This window comes from Aspergillus pseudotamarii (genome assembly GCF_009193445.1).
Source record: "Aspergillus pseudotamarii strain CBS 117625 unplaced genomic scaffold BDV38scaffold_23, whole genome shotgun sequence".
Lineage (NCBI taxonomy): Eukaryota > Fungi > Ascomycota > Eurotiomycetes > Eurotiales > Aspergillaceae > Aspergillus > Aspergillus pseudotamarii.
In genome coordinates this window covers 407810-427398 of record NW_022475037.1, presented here as the reverse complement: position 1 = coordinate 427398, position 19589 = coordinate 407810, and the positions used below count along the sequence as shown (strand labels likewise).

Below are 19589 nucleotides of genomic sequence, written 5' to 3'. Positions count from 1 at the left end.
AAAAAAAAAAAAAAAGAGACGGGCAAATACTCCGGAAGAGGTCAGAAAACACAATAAGATCAATAGTGAATGGATATTATGAAGCTGCTGCCTGGTGTAGGTGCTTGTACATTATCAGTGGCAATCAATTAAATTCAGCTCAAGAATTTTTTTCCCTTTTTCTCCTCACCCTTGCGTTCCTCCCCCTCCTCGTGATCTATCACATTGTCGGCATACACATACTACATATACCATATCAGAAACCTATCATTGGCCTTGAACTATTAATATCCGCTCTTTCATTTACTCCTGATTCAGTTTCAGAGGATCTACTTGCTTTTCTTCTTTGATATAGTATATTTGAGATCCATATGTTTTAATCCTCCCTATACTACTTACCCCAAATGATACTATCTGACTGCATCCATCAGAGATTCACTGCCGGAGGCTACTAGTATATGAAGTCTTGCACTCAAACAGTCTCCACCAGTGAACATACACCAGTAGCTACTACTCCTATTACTACTACTCTTCATTGTAGGTGAATCTCGAGTCCCGTCCGAGGTCGCGTCAACAGTTTTCCCCAACCAGGCATATCATATTCAATACCTAGGTATACAACACTTCCTAACACCATCCAGAAATATTGGCATCATGTATAGCATCATATATCATAATTTTTACTGTTCATGTTTGAATGGGGAAAATGACATATCCCCCACTGGCACAGTTGATAATGTCTGTGCATCCAGTCTATATATTAATTGAGTCTAAGTATACTCCGTGTCGTTTCTTTCTTCTGCTTTTTTTTTCTGTGAAATATATGATAATGCTTTTGTTGTTTTTTCAATGGGCTATGCTAAAATAGCCAACAATCACAGAGCATGTTGTGGTTCTTTTGTGCTGTCAACAGTGTTATCGTTTCAAAAAAAAATCAAGAACTTTGTGGAGAGTCTAGACTACTAGTAGTTATGTGGAAAACGCATAATCATCCCCCGTCATCCGCAAACCCATCCTCCGACCGCTATCATTGTATCGTAATTCGAGACCTTGCATAACGAACCCAACATGTTGGGAGGGGCCACAGCCATATAGATTGTCCAGCCCCATCCATTCATCGATCTCACGCTTACAAGTCAGCATCATCCTCATCGGGCAAAGGCTGTGACGCGGCTTCTTTCATCTCGTTCTCGTACTTCCTCATAGCTTCCGGGTCGACTGCGACCTCGGGAGGAGCAAGAGCAGGGGCAGCAACGAATTCCTAGATACTACCTTAGCAGGCGATAACAGTGGACCGCACAAATGTAACTTACCAGCGTGGGGTTGCCGACCAGCTTCCGGGCAAGCCAGATGAAGGGCTTCTCGAAGTTGTAGTTCGACTTAGCGGAGATATCGTAGTACTGGAGGTTCTTCTTGCGGTGGAAGGTGATGGTCTTGGCCTTCACCTTACGCTCCTTGACATCAACCTTGTTGCCGCACAGCACGATGGGGATACCCTCGCAGACACGGACGAGATCGCCTAGACGTTGGGTTATCCAGATATTCACATGCCGGGGAGAGAAAAAAGAACTTACGGTGCCAGTTGGGGACGTTCTTGTAGGTGATACGGGAGGTAACATCGAACATGATGATACCGCACTGGCCGTTGATATAGTACCCATCTCTGAGACCACCGAATTTCTCCTGACCGGCAGTATCCCACACATCGAACTGGATGGTTCCCAGGTTCTACCACAATCGTTAGTCGCCCAAATACAGGATGGCGGGGTCCTTGGCGGGACATACGGTGGTGAAAGTGAGAGGGTGCACTTCGACACCAAGAGTTGCGATATACTTCTTCTCGAACTCGCCAGTAAGGTGACGCTTGACGAAGGTGGTCTGCAAGGAATGATGTTAGTGATAGCGTCTCATTATCGGGTTAAGAGATCTGGCGATGGCGGCGGGGAAGGAACGATAAAGAGTGATGACAGAAAGGCCTCCTGTGCCGAGGGATAGCGACTATGAGATATGCAACAAAGACATCTAGATGCTCTTTAATGTCAAAGAAAATAGATCCAACTTGCCTTTCCAGTACCACCGTCACCGACAAGGACAAGCTTAAAGGTTGGTGGGGCAGCAGCCATTTTGATATTTTATATGAGAAGAAAATATGAAATAAAGTCTCAAAAATGATGAGGACCCGGAAGAAGATGATGCGTATCAAAAGTCGACAAACGGTTGCGACTGATGATAGATGAAAGGACGCGGTGTGTACGGTGAGATAGGGCTTTGAGCACAGAGAGGGAACAAAGTGAAAGGCGAACCTGGTGATGGAATTTTTGCCCCGAGTCGGTCACCAAGTTTTAAGTCACGTGATAAGGCCTCAGGCACACATGCCCCGCAGGATTGCGGCAACTGAACTTTTACCCAAAACAAATATACTTGATATGATGTAAATGGGGGGGGGGGGGGGGGAAGAGCTATCTCGGGGCCCTCCGTCATGATGTTTTTCGTAAAGGTATTCAAGTCATCGTTATTAATCCTAATTAGTAACTCCGTTGTGATGCCTTCTTGCTTGTCCCATTAAACAACTCTAGTCATTAAAAACCATATCGCATGCCTCGTCAAATACAAAGGCCTTTTGTCTTCAAATCACAAAGGAACAAGATGACAGCCCAATAAACCACGGCCACCCCAGTCCCGTCGTGGCACAAGCTCCAAGTCCAGTTCAGTGGCATCACTCCCATCTTGCCTGAGAACTTTGACGATTAAAGTACGCTGAGAGAATTAAAGTCAGTCATTCGTAAAACTGGTCCTTTGCCTTAAGCGACAAACCACGCTCAGATACAAGTGAAAAAGGCAAAAAGAAAAGGAGTTAAGGCTTACCCCTTCGTTTTGTTGGACCAATTCAGCCACCTTGGAGAGACGCTCATGGTTAATCCAATTGATGGTCCCGAAGCTGCGTATTTTGTCTCCCGCTTTCAGGCGAGCCTGATCCGCAGGACTTGCAGTTGCGACACTATTCACTCTTGCGAATGGTGGCCCAAGCATCGTGGCTTCCGACGAAGAATTGCCAGTCAAATTGGATCGTATTCCACTAGACCCATCTGTATTACTGACAGAAGATGTATCGCCTTGCGCGCGTTGGGGAGTCGAAAAATGATCATGAATACCTTTCTCGAGATATTTCATGACCTCTTTGTGGTCGTAGCGAAGTCGAATAATTTTCGCGCGTATTGTGCGGACTGCGGTAGGCTTAGTGACAGTTTGGACAAAAGAGAAATACTCTTACTCTGGGCAACGTCGATATCGGCTCGTGGAAAGTCGTCAAAGGTGGTGAGCGATGAATTCATGTTAACACCGTGCTGCGAAAGACCCAGATGATTAGGTATGTCCCCAAGGATAGGGACCATCTGATTACTCACAGATGTAAGGACACTGCTTAGCGCCGAAAGTTCCTCTTCAATACATTCCTTTTCCTGCATCAATTCGACCATGGAGAGCTTGGCCGGGTCGCGGCCAGACCCTCCGGTCGTTGTAGGACCGGAGGCCACTGTTGGAGCATGAATATTATCGTCCATATTTATTCCCAACCTAAGATAAAACCAAAGGGAAGTAAGGCATCGCTGCTGTGGTTTGGATAGAAGGCCAAGAAGAGTTGTCTGTGACAGTGATAAAATAAGGTGGTGGTGGTGGTGGTTTGGTGGGTCTTTGTTCAGGAAATCTGGGGGAAGTTCGAAATAAATCTTGGCGTATTAAATGGTCTTTTTAGAAAAGACCTCCGTCGCTTTTACTTATACTCTCGAGTACCGCAATGATAAATAGACATCGATCGATTTGAATATCTCAACATAGGGATAATCTGACGTTTGTGGATATACCTCATTTATGCGTTTTGTAGATATTATCTATTTGATAGCGAGCTTGTTCCAGATACATTTCACTTGATAAGTTTATTCCATATTAAAAGTAGGTCGTACTTACCCATTGCTTGCGCTGTTCATGATCAGTCGCATGTGGATTCTGTAGGAAGGTGAATCTTATCTTCCTTCCGTCTTGGTCTGTTTATGTTTAATGTACTATGGGCCATGACTTCCGTTTATAGCATGTGCCTTGCAGTTTTCTGCCCTACAAGCTTCATGTATTCTTACTGAAGGGATGGGTCTCCGTTCCTCCCCGCCGTGGACTACCCCATTCTGTATAGAATTGTTGTTTTATCAGCCGCCATGGAAGGCCTTAAAGAAGAGGTGGCTGAAAAGCACCATCTGGTCATGGGAGACTTCGAATTAGAAGCGAAACGCAGGAATTTAACCGATTCACATGCATCAGAAGAGCATATCCCAAGTTTCCTACCGTTTAAACGTTGGGTGAACAGTTTTAGGGCAAAAAAGAGCTACCGCCCCTGTCAGCGTCTAAGATACGTGGAGGGCTGGTCGGACACTACGCAGGCACGCTGTGATAATATTGATGCATTGCCCTGTGGAGGAGGAGGAGGAGGAGGAGGAGAAGGAGGAGGACAGGATCTGCAGTGGGAATGCCTCTCCGGTCACTCATCCAATCTGGACACCATCAAGACGAGTACCTTGAGCGTTGCCAGTCAAAGTGTAGCGAGATCAAGGCGAACCACCCAGAGTACGAATCGGAGTTTCGGGTCAGACTTACGTGGGTCTATAGAGAGCTTGAGACCAGCATTGAGCTTTTCGATCGATGAGGAAGCACATAACCGCGCTGTTAAGCGGCGTAAAGTTCTTCGAGAGATTATCACTACGGAATCGGATTATGTATTTGGCTTGAAAGCCCTTATCAATGTATACCTGCGATTGGCTTCAAGAGTACGCCTCGAATCTGACTGATTGATCATCCCAGGTGCTTTTCCTTTTCTCCACAAGACCGGAGATCTACTACAACCTCCACCAAATTCGCGAAATTCACGAAGACCTTCTGGCACGAATCCGGAAGGTAACGCCGATGTCTAGCCTTGCTGCAGCAGAGTATGACAGATTGGTGCCTCATGGCGTACATGACCTTTTTAATCCTACTGATCTAAGACCAAGAGCACTTCAGAATATATCCATGAGAACACGTTATTTCAAGAGATCCGTACTTTCCCGCTGTAAAGCACTTGCAGCAGAAGCGAATGAAGCACTGGAAGTTGCGGTCGAGATTGGAAAACTAGTATGTTGCCCGAACTTGTTTGATTGGCAGTGCTGATACCGAATTCTGCAGTCAACGTCGTTTGCAACATATATGGATTTCTGTAGCAATTACGAGCAGCTTACGGAGGATGTGGATATTCTACGCCGATCAGTGCCGAACTGGTCAGTTTTGGAGAATGGTATCGAAGCCTTGTCGAAGTCAGTAGCATCGATTGAGAACCAGGCCGTCGAACAAAATAAATCGATGCTGTTGCATGACCTCCTCATAAAGGTTTGAATTAACAGTGCAAAAAGATGTGCACTCAAATGCTGATGAAGCCTTAGCCGATCCAACGCCTTTGCAAGTACCCATTACTGCTTCAAGAGTTGCTAAAGTGGACCCATATTCAGGATGACCCAACTGCGCATGACGGGATACACCAAGCTTTGGAGGGTGTCCGTACCATGATCAATCATATCAACAATGCTCCTGGTAATCCGATCAACAAAGGGATGGTACAAAGGACCCTCTTATTACAAGAGATGCTAAGGCTCCCCAAATTGGTAAGTAGCTGGATTGATAGAAATCAAGAAGGTTGCGTACGAACGGAATTTGATCGGGTTTCAGGTTGCTGTTCATCACATTTACAAACAATTGGGACCCATGACTCTTTGCGGAGTTCTCCATGCCACATATCAGTCTTCAACATACCTTGCAGGCGATTATATGGTCTGTGTCTTGTTCAAGAGCCACTTTTTGCTGGCCAAGATCAAGAATGACAATCGCAGCTTAGAAGTAGTCGCGTGCTTATATGTCTGTGATGCGAAGATCGATACTCTGAGGAATGGAAAGGGTAAGAATACTTACTCCTTTTCCCTTTCCCTCTCCCCCCTATGCTAAGCCGTAGAACAGGCCTCTGTTGCCATGGATGCTTCTTCTCATGGAAATTGGTCTTTCAATATCAAAATAAAAAGTTTGAGCTTGTTTTGAGTGCCTCATCTGCTTACGAAGAAAAGCAATGGAAAACCGAGTTTCTTAAGTCAGCCGCACTATCGGCTGATATGCAAAGGCCAGTTTCCTCGGAGCTGCGAGGATATTCCTTTTTGACCTTGGACTTAGCCCCTCTGGATCAAGAGTCAAGTTCCGAGCCTTCATTCTCTCGTACGGCCTCTGTCCACTCGGTAGCAATTTCGCGCGTTGAGCCCGACCTACAACATGTGGTGGTCAAGAGAACGCACTGCCCACAAAAGCTAGGACAGGCTGCCTGTCATGTAGACGGCGAGTTCGAGCGACCGAAATTATCGGTTCCAGAGTCACCGATAATACTGACAACTCGGAGACAAGACCGAATAAGATTAGAAAGACTTATCTCTTCGGTGTATACCAGGGAATGTCTCCCATACCCTGGCATGAGCTTAGCGAAAGGCGACATTCTCTTTCGGCCCGGCACAATTATGAGGCGCTTTACTGTCCGTCCGGGGGTCTCCAGACGTTCAAGTTCCGTGAACATTCCCCGAAGCCAGTCTGTTGTTGAAAAAATTTATTCTACCAGAGAGACTACTCAGCGAAAATGGTCCAACGACAGTGATAAAGACGAGGTTTTACTCGATAAATGGGGATTTACCGATGAGAAGAACGTTGGCTGTCTTCCGAAATCCAGCATGGGGACTATAAAACGCAGTAAGACATTAAGGCTAAGGAATCACCCACGGTCATCTTGCGGCCTTAACTTCCAGCAGACAGACAAGGGAGACGGAAATTGTGAGCGCTCTGAGAGTCCTTCATTGAAAACATCGATCCGGATCATGTTTAATTCCATGTCATTGAGGCGACCTAAGAAGAGCCCGGGCTTACGCGTTAGTGTTAGTGAAGGATAATGATGCAATTGGGATGGAGTCTATCTGCGGTATTGCGTCAGGGGTTGAGGGTCCAAGTCCTTTCATGGCGGAAAGGAAGGTATCTATTTGTTTCGTATCGATTCGCTGAGACAGCAGGGAGGAGTAGAGTGGGCTGAGAAATGCGGTGGTTGGCGAGGCAATTAGTATCAGATAATGGGAAAATCTCCCCACCGAGCATTCGTTGAGTGCATCATCGACATACTAAGTGAGTAATATGCCTTGCATTGTGATCGGGGCAAGAAAAAGCGGAGCCCATCGTAAGTCATTTAGTTTCATCTCTCACGGAGTATGACGTCGGAGGGTTGCTCGTTGACCATCAAATCCGTAGCAAACGACCGTATTTAGAGGCCGTGTCAACCCTCTTCAAATGTGGCATAGAATAGCATATTCACTTTCAAAGAACAATTGTATCTTACTCTCATATTGGTCTACTTTATTTGTTTCGAGATCCTCCTACGTGAACGACTCTCCAGTCATTGACATCGTGAACTTTCCATCCCACCAAACCACCGAGTGACGTCATCATATACTACCTCATCTCACGCGACAGCTTCTAGACCTCCCAACTGCTTTCCAACTTCCATTCCTCTCTCTCTCTCTCTCTTTTTTTTTTTTTACCTCGAAACCGAACAGTGAAGCATCAATTACTTCTCTCCAACTGCAATTCAATTCTCCAAACACATCAAAATGCCTCGTGCCAACGAACCAACCGCCAAGGTCTTCTACAAGGGATCTTCTGAGGACTTTGTAGTCTTCGTCGACGGCATTGAGATTCTCAACAACTGGCGTAACGATCGCTCAATCCCACTGGCGGATGTGGTAAATGGCTTCAAGATCTTTGTTACTCACAAGTACGTTTCTACCGTCTACCCTCTCGCCCCTCGCCCCAGAACAATTGCATATACTAACACCCGTCTTAACTAGGCACGGTGCTCAAGGTATCATGGACGGTGCTAGCAAGGGTATCCTGGAGACCGAGTTCGGTACTTCGAACGAGGATGAGTGCATTATCAAGATCTTAGAGAACGGTGAATACCAGGCTACTGTGGTATGCGCTTCTTGCCTTAACCTCACTTCCATCCTGAGATTCGATGCTAATTTATATTTCTAGACGAGGGAACGCCAGGATGATACCAATGTCGCTAACGGCCCCGTTGGCATTGCCCGGTGATTTTTTCTAAATTTAGTGGAGCTAAGCATGTTTTTATGAGCCATGGATTGGGTTGTTTTTCGGGGTGTTTTTATCTAAATGTTATTATGTATCTTAGGATGGGATGGATGGGAATATGCATGCATAAATCATGGCATCAATGAAATGATTCCACTGAGTGGAACGTATTTATTTTTGATTTTCGTTCCATGGGATTTCCTCTTTGTAGCATCATACATTAAGACTTAAGAGTACGAAGGTAGTATTGCTCATGTAATTGTATAATTCTAAGATCCTTGTATATAGTTACATTGGAGGGGTATTCTTCTTGGCTTGTCGTCGGCTATTCACCCATTTCCCGAGTTCGTTCCATACAGCCTGTTTCTCTGCTATACTCATCCCAGCTGCCAATCCACTAGTAGTGGTGGCAACGAACACCGGCACTCCGTCCCACTCCTCACTCCGACCCATGTTCTCTGACTTGTCTTGCCATCCGTAGCGGAATTCTTCCTTCCGGATCGCTCGACCCTTACGAACCCGCCATACGGCCTCCCAGATACTCTTGCCAACAAGACAAACCGCCTCCGGCCGTTGTTTGGCTACTTTCTCTTCTAGTACAGGTACGCCGGCGTCCATCTCCGCCTTGCTGAGCATGCTGGCGTCGCGGGTCGGACGCTCTACGATATTGGTATTTCCGATATTATATAATTCCGGTAGCCGGTAGGTATCAGAGGGAGGGTGGCGAATCGCCGTTATCCCAGACCAATGAAGGAGCTTCCAGTATAGGTTCGATGGGTGGGCGTAGACGTACCCCGTGGCACCGGTCATAATACCCGGGTTGACGCCTACCAGGAGAAGGGTGAGGTTCGCTGGGATGGTGTCGCGAAGGAGCGAGACAGGGGAAGATGCCGGTGTACTCTTGCGCGAAGACGGCTGACGGCGAGCGCGAGAACGACCTGGTGTGCTTGGCTCCGTGGCGGGCGAAGGGGACGGCGAGGCGAAAGAAGCTGGCAACGATGATGCGGAGCGAGAACGGGTTACCCGTTGCGGGAGGTTAAGGACGGCGGTTGAAATGGCTTTCTTTCTTCGCTTGGAGTTCGAATCATTGTCGTTGCTGGATTGGTCGTTGGACTCTGATTCAGACTTTCGTTTGAATAGTGTATCTTGTATTGAAGGGTTGCGGATGTTCTTGGACGTGTGGAAGTATTGGTTTAGCCTGCCGTTGAAACTGGTTTTCTTGTTGACGGGGACGTTTTCAGTATCATCTATGGCGAGGGCTGTTTCGACGTGGAGTTTCTCGTCGATGAGGGTTGGGGAAGTTGGAGGCGACATTCCACTATGGGAGTTTTGACTGGGATTAGTGGTGGTTGGTATCAGTTCGCAGAAAATTTTGGATAAGGTGAAGTCTAGAGAATGTTTAGAAGACTTTATATCATTATTAGCTGTCAAATAGTTAGTGTGATCATTCTATTTTCTTCCATTAAAGATCGAGCACAGGAGAATTGGTGCCTAGTAGTATGGGAGAGCGATAATCGACCAGTCATACTGTGTATTGTTAGTCACGTGTATAAAGTGCCCCATCAGGTTAGGGTGGCGAGGCGTCAAGTTGGCAAGGCATCCAGGCACCGAGCCTGTCGTATTCTATCCAGGCAGTTAATTTCCCAAGATGAGAATGAGAACCTTTGTGGTCAGCCCAATTGGCCTTAGAATCTCCTTTGTTAAAGACTAGCACTAGTATATATATGTAGTATATATGTATATATGTACATGAACCAAGATACTATACTCACTGAAGCCGCCAATCCGGCTATTATTCATCGCTTTGATATGTACGGAATACGGTGCCCAATTAATTGCCACTGGCTTGGAGCAGCTGCTTTGGGGTATAGAGGTTTGTGCTCCATGGGCTTGGCCTTGATCACTTTGTTTGTTGATCGCGGTGACAATGCCTCCATGTATTCTTTTCTTCTCGGCGTCCTCTCCTTCTGTGTCTCGCTATCGGTGGGTATCAATAATGGTTGAGCGCAATTGCACAGAGACGATCGGACTGAATTAAGACAAGGCCATTGCTGGCTACTCATATCTTTTCTTGAGGAACCGGGGGTAAACGCCGATAGTCACCCAAATAGTCATTAATCATATCGTTTCAAGTCATTAGGTCGTAATTTAAGCGCTGGCCACGCATCGTTATACTTTGAGGGAATTTCGTTTTGGTAAGGTCCAAGGTACCGGGCAGACAACCTATATCATCGTTAGACATGCTATCTCTACGACTCAAGCTTCTTCCAAATATACGAACCTCGCCTTCTGAATAAGCCCAGAAGTATACGCCTATCCCAACAAGGTAATAGATGGCGGGATCGGTTCCCTGGTATAGGAGCATAGAAAGTAGAGCGCTAAGAGGATATAGGATAAGGCGGAATTCGATACTGCGGTGCGGTAAAGTCCCGGCAAAGTATTTCAGTGGCCATTCCCATGCGAGACCGAGCAATCCCAAAAGCAGATTGAGAATTTGTAACACCGGGACCGGTTTTACTGCGCCGTCGAGGTTCTTCGTGATGAAATCCCAGAACACTTTTGGCCAGATGAAACCTTCGATGGCACTGCCTATTTGATCTGTGAATCGGTGGAACGCATTAGTTTGGCCTCTATCCAGCAGGGAAAATCATCATACATGCTGCGGCCGTGAGGATTATCAAGCGGGCCCAGTGGTTTTTGATAAGCCTTCCCATGGTAATCCGAGTCTTCTTCGGCAACTACGTAGAGTGAGAACTGAGACGCTCTCGTCCAGCGACTGGAGTTTGACTTGAAAGTCGATAGAATTGTTGTCGGCGTGGGCAGCTGTCCTAGTCATCGATTGTATCAATTGAAGCTGCGCGCAGTGTGAAGGCCAGTGATAACATGGCAAGTGAAATCGTATAAAGTTGATTGTTACTCTGCGAACAGGTCGGATCGGAATGTGATAGTAGTAGATAAAGTTAAGATTAAATGATAAATCACATCACAAAACATCAATGCGAGCAGGATCGAGCGCGGTCCTTTGTGGAGTTCAGAGAGTCATGTCCATGGAAGCGGTATGAATGGTAGATGGAGGGGGACAAGAAGGAATACATACTAGTAGCTTCCCGGCGCCTAACGAGGGACACCACATGATTTCTATTGTCCCATCAACCTATCCGTATGCGCGCATGGAATTCCATCGTACGCCGCACAGTGATATGATACGCGGATTCGTTTCAAGAACCGCTCGAGACCAAGAGCCAATTGGAAGCCTTATACCGCTTCAGAGTACATATTCTCCTCTTCGGTTCTTCACGGGGAGAGAGCTCTCGACGCTCTTGATTGGACTTGGAGCAAAGTAGAGACGTTGTAGCACCGAATTTCAACCCCAGCACTTTTACTATTGAAAATCCTGGTTGGGCGCTTTCTTCGTGCGCAAAGCAATGGTCTCTAGCAAATAAGAAGGAAGAACTGGCGAGATGGGAGGTGTTCAGTACATTAGCGCCGCGACGGTGCGTGACAGTGGAGCGCAACCTGCAGGAGATTTACGGGAACACACTTTAGTCGTCGATACTCGTGCCACTCCCACATTCTGATTGACCGCACAAGCCCCATGCTATTAATTAGGGGCCTGGTCATTGCTCTTTGACCGGGAAGATTTTGTGAAGACCCAAGAAGCGGGGAGCAGTTTCCTGATTACTGCTACGTATTTCCATGCCCGATATCTGTTCCGCCTCGGCGGTAACTGATGCTACACAGCCATATCTGCACAAGCACTCATGTCCATTCAATGTTGTCTCATAAACAAAATACAACACATAGAAGGATTAAGAAAGAAAGAAAAAGGAAGACAAAGTTCGAAGGATTTCAAGGCGATTAATCGAGACGCAGATACACATGGTCTCACCGTCTTTTCTGTATTACCACCAGCCACTGCGCTAGATCACCAACTAGTTGAATTATGAATATTTACTATTGAGTCGACTACACTAGCTATGGGGTAGATGTGACAAGATGTCCATCATGCAGAGCCGAGCAGTCCAAAACCCTCGTCCACACCACCTCGAGAGTTCGGATATCTTGGGCTCTCCTGACGCCAAGGTCTAGCCGTCAGTGGAAATCAGAATATGCACGGAGATGATTGCTACTTTGGACTAGTTCCTGAATGTTGTTATGCTGGGAAACGATTGAAAGAGCTATATTTGGCAGTGACCTGAGTTCAATACAATAAATCCATGCGATGGACGGGGTTGCTACTCGGCTAGACCGTGCGACGGGAAGCGCGCTTGCAGAGCGCCTCTCATAGGGCAACCTCAAAATGAGTGGCAGGGTCTCCACACCCAAAGAAGCAAATCATCTGGTGGCATGAGTATAAGAAAAGTCGTAAGTTAGCTACAGTGATGCCAAGGCCGTGCTGGACTCCAATCATTCTCAACTTATGCTAGAGCCACATGGTTTTCACTGGGATATGAGAAGATCAGAAGAATTTTGACGGAAGAGATAGCGATGGCCCCTCCTGATTACTATTTTTGAACGTCAAGCTAGCGGGGAGGAATAACATGACAGTGGCATAACTTGCTAATCAAGGTTCAGAGCTATTTGTGACAGATATCAAGCCCTTCATCCTCCGACCAAGGATACGAGAAGCAAGGCTGAACTCAATGAGAATCCCACGGGGCCAAACAGACGCTTCTGACTCGAGACTGTGGCACATCACCGAGTCATAAGATTAGATAGATTGAAGATATCCCATAGCGTATTTTGGGGGGTTTTGAGGCATCCTTTGGGTACGTACATACATCGGTAGAAGTGGTGCACATAGCGTTGAAGTCACTGGATGTTCGATGCCCTAAGGTAGTGGCTAGTGAGTGGATGGAGTAAATATAGCAAAAGGTGCATATTTAGTCTCTTCCCCCTCGACCGGTGGCTTTTCCCCCTCCCTCTTCCCTGCAACCAAAACCACACCCCCGGAACCAAGGAAACAAAAGAAGAAGCGTAAAATAGAAAAAAAGAAAAAGAAAAAAAATATCAAACCTCCATCACTGGACCCCACATTGGTCTCTCAACGTTCAAACCGCATCTGTTCATGGCCTTGCAACTGTCAAGCTAACAATGGTCGAATTGACTCGCGCCATGCCCTGGCACCAGCCCATTGTTGTTTAGTGTCATAATCTTCTTGCGTGTGGCTTTGCTTTCAGTTGCTTTAATCGGTCACTGAGCATTACGATCGCTGAAGCCCAGCACATGATATCGCGAAGGATCAAAGGGAAAAGGCAAAAATTACCGATACATATACGTCTTGGGAGCCTTGATATCTCGCCCTCGTACGCTGCCACAGCTAAGGGGGCTCGACCAATATCGACGTTCCTTACGTTTCTCTCAAAGATAATACCTGAGTGAGTATAGAGAAGATCAAAGTTGCATGGATTGCGGACTGCAAACATCAGAGCCATTCGTACGCAAACATTGCTCCTCTGATCTGAGGCACAGACACATTTTACTTCCGAAAACCACCCAAGGCGTTGAGGCTACAAATCGATCCTCCTCTCGTTCCGCCAGTCATTTGCTGGTCGATGACGCAGTTACCTGTTCTTAGTTCTTTCTAGAGTTGCCCGAGTGAATTGACTACGTTGCTTTTCATTCCACGTGAGTCAGCATGTCATACACATGGGGTTCTCTGTTTAGCGGCTCTAAGATCTTGTTCTATATACTATTTTGGGGTTCTCATATTCTTGTGTTTGCACTTGGATGGTATGTATGCCGACCTACATGATCTTGCGATTAGCTCACTCAGCATTCTTAGGTATTTCCAAGCAAAAAATTCAAGATTGGATGCCCTCAATGCCCTTCAATATTCCGTCTGGATTTCAAGAGGCGCAGGCTTAGTACTGACATTCGATGGGACCCTGATACTGTTGCCTATGTGCAGGAACATTGTCAAAACTCTCAGGCCTAGAATCCGATGGCTACCGCTGGATGAATCAATATGGTTCCACCGCCAAGTCAGCTACTCTCTGCTTATCTTTACCATTCTCCATGTTGCTGCTCATTATGTCAAGTAAGTGAAGGACCCCCAAGATGCCACCCATAGCTCTAACACGCAATAGCTTCTATAATGTCGAGAAGAACAACATTCGACCCGTTACAGCCGTACAGATACATTTCACTGAAGCAGGAGGGATTACAGGTCATGTAATGCTCTTTTGCATGATGCTAATGTATACTACGGCTCATCATCGGATCCGCCAGCAGTCGTTCGAGACCTTCTGGTATACCCATCACTTATTCGTGCCTTTTTTGTTAGCCCTTTACACCCACGCCACGGGCTGTTTTGTTCGCGACTCTACAGACCCATACTCCCCCTTCGCGGGTGAAGACTTTTGGAACCACTGTATCGGATACGAAGGATGGAGATGGGAGCTAGTAGCAGGTGGTCTTTACCTACTCGAAAGGCTCTATCGTGAAATTCGAGCTCGGCGTGAAACGCTAATAACAAAGGTGATTCGTCATCCGTACGGTATGTTTAGAATGGTATTTTGCCCAACACATCGATAGCCTAACAATCAATACAGACGCCATGGAAATCCAATTTCGAAAGGACAGTATGAAGTACAAGGCCGGCCAATGGCTTTTCATCCAAGTCCCCGAGGTGTCGAGCAACCAATGGCACCCCTTTACCATCACCTCCTGCCCGTTTGACCCCTACATCAGTATCCACGTCCGTCAAGTGGGAGACTTCACACGGGCCCTCGGCGACGCACTTGGATGTGGACCAGCGCAAGCCAGAGATCTCGAAGGACTCGATCCCCTCGGAATGTACGAGGTTGCCCTCGAAAACGGACAAAAGATGCCTCAACTCCGCGTCGATGGACCCTACGGAGCCCCAGCCGAGGACGTTTTCGAAAACGAAATCGCTGTTATCATTGGAACCGGCATCGGTGTCACACCATGGGCATCCATCCTAAAGAACATCTGGCATATGCGCGCTGGACCTAACCCACCCCGCCGTCTTCGTCGTGTTGAGTTCATCTGGGTTTGCAGAGATACCTCTTCCTTCGAATGGTTCCAGGCTCTCTTATCCTCACTCGAATCCCAGTCTGCATACGAGGCAGAAAATGAAGGGCGCGTGGAATTCTTGCGTATTCACAGCTACCTTACACAACGTCTAGATGACGACACCGCCGCAAACATTTACCTTAATTCCGTCGGCCAGGAGGTCGACCCGCTCACGGAACTGAAGAGTCGGACCAATTTCGGCCGGCCGAACTTCCAGCGTCTTTTCACTGCCATGCGCGATGGTCTCCAAGACGGGACATACATGCCTGGCTTATATGCCGAATTCGCAACGCAGATCGGTGTCTACTTCTGTGGACCCAATACCGCTGCTAGGCAAATCAGAGACGCAGCCGCGGCATCGTCAACTAAGGATATCAAATTCAAGTTCTGGAAAGAGCACTTCTAATAATGTTTTGTTTTTGGGTATTAGAGTCGGGCATACTGGGCTCTGGTGACTTTTTTGTGATGAGTTACGAGTTTTCTTTTATCAACATCTTTCCCCTTTTCGACAATGCGAGCTGCGTGTCATTGAACTAGTGTATGTACCTGATGATATGCAATGCCCTGTACAGTAGACCAGTATATAGTCATGAATGAATGGTTATGGTATCTTTTCCTGTAATTCATACGTTAAGGACTGATATGATACAGGTAATCAAATAAAAGGTTGTCATAGTTGCATCCGCTCATCCTCGCTATCGGCATCTTCCGGCATGGCAATTGGTAATCCTAGCGCAGCTGTCTTCTGCTGCATCTCCGCCACAAGCTCGTCCAACTCATCTTCGATATCGACATGAATCCGCAATCCCTTCTCTATCAGGACATTATACACACTGCGTAACTCATAAAAGTTCATACCATCACCTTTCCGTGATGCGCTTGGATGCTGCTCCTCGACGATATCTGCCCTAAGATGACTGAATGCAAGCATGATGAGCTCTTTGGACCAAGGACAGGCGCGCATGCCACGGTAAAAGACATCCTTGGCACGGTGGATATCGTGTTGAGATAGCTCGAAGAGGATGTAGAGTTTCCAGAGTGTCAGGTTGGAGCGGGCGGTGGAGAGTGTGCTATGGTGTGTTGAGGTTGAGGGATCTTGGTCGCCAATAGCCTTTTCAAAAGCCGCACGGACCGAGTATGGTGTAGAGCCTGCATACACAGGACGGTTGAGTTCGGTGAAGATGGAGAATAAGTGTGATGTGATTGGTACTTGGGTTGTGAGAATTTGATCAGCACGGTTGTGGGCTTTCGTCGTTATATCCATGATTGTATCCCTGACACGCTCTTCGATACGGAATCGAGATTCGTTCCAAGCAAAGAGGGACAAAAATATCGTGTTATGAGGGAATAAAGATATGCTATCTGCTAGCAGAGCACGGATCTGGGAGGGCTTGTATATGCCACTTGTGCGGGCGTGATAGTAGAGGAGTCTTGCACGCGCTTGGTGGAGGAGTTCAATAGAAACGGATTTAAACGATTTGAACTGTGCTGGCAATGTTGCAAGTTTGCTGAGGGCGTCGCTGTACGGCTGGAGGGCTTTATTTAGATCCCGGGAGTTAGAAAGGTATGCTAGTATTGCTAGACAGTCTGTGCAGGCCACGAAAGTGTTGGCTTTTCCGGCTGCAAGCAAGGCCTCTTGGTTATCTGACAGTAGCTGCTATGAGTTAGCCTAGTGGCGAGAGATGAAAGAGCGTGCCTACTTACACTATGAGTTTTCAGCAGGCTTGTCGGGCTGAGTATGTATTGTTTGGGATCCACCGGAGCCTTCAGGCTTGGACTGCTCTGAGGCATAGAATTGAAGAGATAAGATACATAATCTAAACTCCCAGCTTCTAGCATTTCCCATATACAAGTATGCCAAAGGAGAACAGAATCGACCTTCTCCCCCTCATTAAACGTCTTACTGTTTTGGCTCATAGATAGAGTAGTCTCCCACACACGGTTGGCAGCCTCCAGGTTTCCTGAGCGACGTTCAATAAGAGCATACACGTTGTAGAGCCATAGGCTGGACGGCCGCTTTTTAAGTAAGGATTTCGCGTACTTTGCTGCCTTGCTGCGGTCACATGCAAACTCCACTGCAATTGAATATGCAGCCAAATGGTCATTTCGTGGCATCGCCTCTACCAAAGATCTCAATACCTTAGAAACCCATTCAGGGTCGACATCGGACTGAGAGTTCAGTACGGCGGTAGCCCAAGGACCGATGGAGGAGAACCATGCATCGTGGTCCGCGAAAAGAGTATCGAATGAATTAACAAAATTCTGGAAGTAGACCGGCAGTGAAGCGGTATTCCTAGTATCAGCATCGTATTTAGGAGCCCAGCGATCAAGCGCGGAATCAGAGCTGCTCATGAATTCATTTCGCAAGAAGCTGTCACCCATCCAATGATTGGTTTTCCTCGAGTCGCTGGAAAATGCAATAGGAGGAAGATGACAGAAATATAAAAAGCCGTCAACCAATACGTCTATTGATGACAAACCCCACACAAGCGATAGGACCTCCCGAAGATCGGTCGAGAGAACTACACGATAAGGATCACCGTTCTCTTCATCTAAGCTGCGAGCTGGAAGGCGAGCGTTGTAAATTTGTTCCCGCTCGCATGACATCCACGACGCGAATATAGACTTGGAGTTGACTCGATTGTGCGGCGTGAAGGATCTGGGCTCTAAAAGAGTATTATGGCCGCTCTGCCAGCCCTTTGCGCCAACTTCACCAATACGCACAACTTCAGAATCCCAGAAATCCATGAAAGCTGACAGCACCTCCTCTCGAGCAGTGGCAGAGTCCATTGTCCCTGGTTGAAAGAAGGTAAGCTCTAGAATTGCTTGCCATAGACCCACTGCATGTTCGGCGAACCCTGCTTCCCGAATGAAAAGTGTCAAGCGAAGGAAGAGGTAGACTTGAACATGAGATTTCTCCGGGTTGTCGGATGCAGACCTGTTTAACCTCATACAGTCGATGAACGTAGCAAAGCATCGTTCGTAAGTAAAGTCAAGAAATTCAGTCTGCCGGAAATCCAGGTATTTGACCCAAAGGCTGATGAAATGAGAGTTTGATTTCAAAACAGCCTGCCACCGTGCTGAAAGCTTTTTCGTGTCCCAAAGCTTGGCGCCTTCTTCTAGAAGTCCGAGTAAAAGGAGATCACGAGAAGCATGGTCCCCAACCCTTTTCAGGGCTTTCTCGTAAATGGATATCTTAATATCGGCCAGGCTTTTCTTTTCAGCATACGTGAGGGTTTTCGTTTCTCCTTCAGAACCTCTCAGAAGAGATTCCTGATGCTCGATAAGGTCAATCCATGCACGGACATCAGTGGGATTGCGTTCAACATTCCTGGACAAGTCGACGTTGCGCTGTTTGATCTCTTTATCAAGGTCGACTCGCACCGTCTCGTCACCACTCAAATCAGTGTCTGATACTTCTTCCATGTCACTAGGAATGTTATCCTCATGCTTCGCCTTTCCATGAATTGAGCGATAGCCATATTTCTCGTCGTCTGAGCCCTCATCTCCTGAGGTATCACTGCGTTTCTGATGTACGGAAGCCTTAAGTGGAAGATAATCTTTCGAGGCGTCTGCTGCAGCATCTAACGTAGGTGCTGGTCGTATCCGAAGTAGTTTCCTCTTCTGCGTGTTCACCCCAGACATAATACTCTTCGATCTTGTCCTTGAACCATCGGAGCGCCAAGCATCTGCCTTTATGATCAACGCGTCTCCTTCGGCGGTATCGCGATCGATCCTATAGGTCGGAGGAAGGCCTAGCACGCTACCCCGACCTATCCGGTGATAAAGTGGAACATTGTAACGATGAATAGTACCGTATATTATATTGTACCTATCACCTTTACGATCCACAACATATAGATCGGAAGCCTCCTCCTCTAGCTTCACGGTGTCTTGCGGCACCGATCGGTGCTCGGGAATAAGCTCTCGATCGGAGTGATACGCCTCCTTATGGCCATGTTGAATGTCTTTACGTTCTCTTCGACGATCTCTAGAGCTGGAATGGTCTCGGTGATGCCTGTGTCTCGAACGGTGTCGTTTTGACTGGTATCCGTGCCTGTCTTCTTTTCTGGAGCTGTCGCGACTGCGGCGCTCGGGAGGCCGATCAGCTTCGGGTGGAGGCGCTGGTCGAGGCTTGAAGCTGGCGAACCGTGGGATGGACTTCTTCTCCGGCTAGAAAAGGAAAATAACATTCAAATTAGTTTCAATGGTAATTCCATTCTCCATGAATAGGGACCAACCTGAGAGATAGAGGAATCCATACTCCTGAATGTGAGGCATCGTGAGCCTTGAAGATCAGTAGTTTGGTGGTGTCACTGGAAAAACTCCGCCTCCGCTTCCCGCAATTTTTTCTGGTTGGAGAGGGCGGCAGTAAAAAAAAAGCTACTCCG

General features: G+C 47.1%; 8 protein-coding genes across 8 annotated transcripts; 3 read left to right on the top strand and 5 right to left on the bottom strand.

The window, feature by feature from the left end:
- Window positions 1-1072: 1072 nt before the first annotated feature.
- Window positions 1073-2195, bottom strand: BDV38DRAFT_79570 (Ran family GTP-binding nuclear protein). The gene is made up of 5 exons (XM_032063952.1): window positions 2043-2195; window positions 1765-1857; window positions 1554-1707; window positions 1293-1498; window positions 1073-1240 (listed from the first exon to the last, which is right to left on the bottom strand). The coding sequence occupies exons 1-5, from the start codon at window positions 2100-2102 to the stop codon at window positions 1109-1111; spliced, it is 645 nt and encodes a 214-aa protein (XP_031914218.1). The 5' UTR covers window positions 2103-2195; the 3' UTR covers window positions 1073-1108.
- Window positions 2196-2410: 215 nt separating this feature from the next.
- Window positions 2411-3648, bottom strand: BDV38DRAFT_245604 (putative 26S proteasome non-ATPase regulatory subunit Nas2). The gene is made up of 4 exons (XM_032054454.1): window positions 3384-3648; window positions 3251-3323; window positions 2845-3203; window positions 2411-2736 (listed from the first exon to the last, which is right to left on the bottom strand). The coding sequence occupies exons 1-4, from the start codon at window positions 3537-3539 to the stop codon at window positions 2611-2613; spliced, it is 714 nt and encodes a 237-aa protein (XP_031914217.1). The 5' UTR covers window positions 3540-3648; the 3' UTR covers window positions 2411-2610.
- Window positions 3649-4184: 536 nt separating this feature from the next.
- Window positions 4185-6971, top strand: BDV38DRAFT_270887 (DH domain-containing protein; the record flags this gene model as incomplete). Its single annotated transcript, XM_032057219.1, has 6 exons — window positions 4185-4739; window positions 4825-5133; window positions 5185-5385; window positions 5439-5657; window positions 5722-5947; window positions 6007-6971. 6 exons carry the CDS (start codon window positions 4185-4187, stop codon window positions 6969-6971), a joined length of 2475 nt encoding a protein of 824 aa, XP_031914216.1.
- Window positions 6972-7679: 708 nt separating this feature from the next.
- BDV38DRAFT_282453 (SBDS family protein) lies at window positions 7680-8163 on the top strand (the record flags this gene model as incomplete). Its single annotated transcript, XM_032059785.1, has 3 exons — window positions 7680-7843; window positions 7917-8040; window positions 8104-8163. The coding sequence occupies 3 exons, from the start codon at window positions 7680-7682 to the stop codon at window positions 8161-8163; spliced, it is 348 nt and encodes a 115-aa protein (XP_031914215.1).
- A 285-nt stretch (window positions 8164-8448) lies between these two features.
- On the bottom strand, window positions 8449-9474 carry BDV38DRAFT_282452 (mismatch-specific DNA-glycosylase; the record flags this gene model as incomplete). Its single annotated transcript, XM_032059784.1, has 1 exon — window positions 8449-9474. One exon carries the CDS (start codon window positions 9472-9474, stop codon window positions 8449-8451), a length of 1026 nt encoding a protein of 341 aa, XP_031914214.1.
- Window positions 9475-10246: 772 nt separating this feature from the next.
- BDV38DRAFT_79468 (uncharacterized protein) lies at window positions 10247-11002 on the bottom strand. Its single transcript, XM_032063951.1, has 3 exons — window positions 10817-11002; window positions 10442-10758; window positions 10247-10383 (listed from the first exon to the last, which is right to left on the bottom strand). The coding sequence occupies exons 1-3, from the start codon at window positions 10872-10874 to the stop codon at window positions 10330-10332; spliced, it is 429 nt and encodes a 142-aa protein (XP_031914213.1). The 5' UTR covers window positions 10875-11002; the 3' UTR covers window positions 10247-10329.
- A 2796-nt stretch (window positions 11003-13798) lies between these two features.
- On the top strand, window positions 13799-15604 carry BDV38DRAFT_282450 (putative NADPH oxidase (NoxA); the record flags this gene model as incomplete). The annotated part of the gene is made up of 4 exons (XM_032059783.1): window positions 13799-13893; window positions 13946-14200; window positions 14250-14659; window positions 14715-15604. The coding sequence occupies 4 exons, from the start codon at window positions 13799-13801 to the stop codon at window positions 15602-15604; spliced, it is 1650 nt and encodes a 549-aa protein (XP_031914212.1).
- Window positions 15605-15796: 192 nt separating this feature from the next.
- BDV38DRAFT_245592 (uncharacterized protein) lies at window positions 15797-19570 on the bottom strand. The gene is made up of 3 exons (XM_032054453.1): window positions 19440-19570; window positions 16903-19371; window positions 15797-16852 (listed from the first exon to the last, which is right to left on the bottom strand). Exons 1-3 carry the CDS (start codon window positions 19458-19460, stop codon window positions 15869-15871), a joined length of 3474 nt encoding a protein of 1157 aa, XP_031914211.1. The 5' UTR covers window positions 19461-19570; the 3' UTR covers window positions 15797-15868.
- Between the last annotated feature and the right edge of the window lie 19 nt (window positions 19571-19589).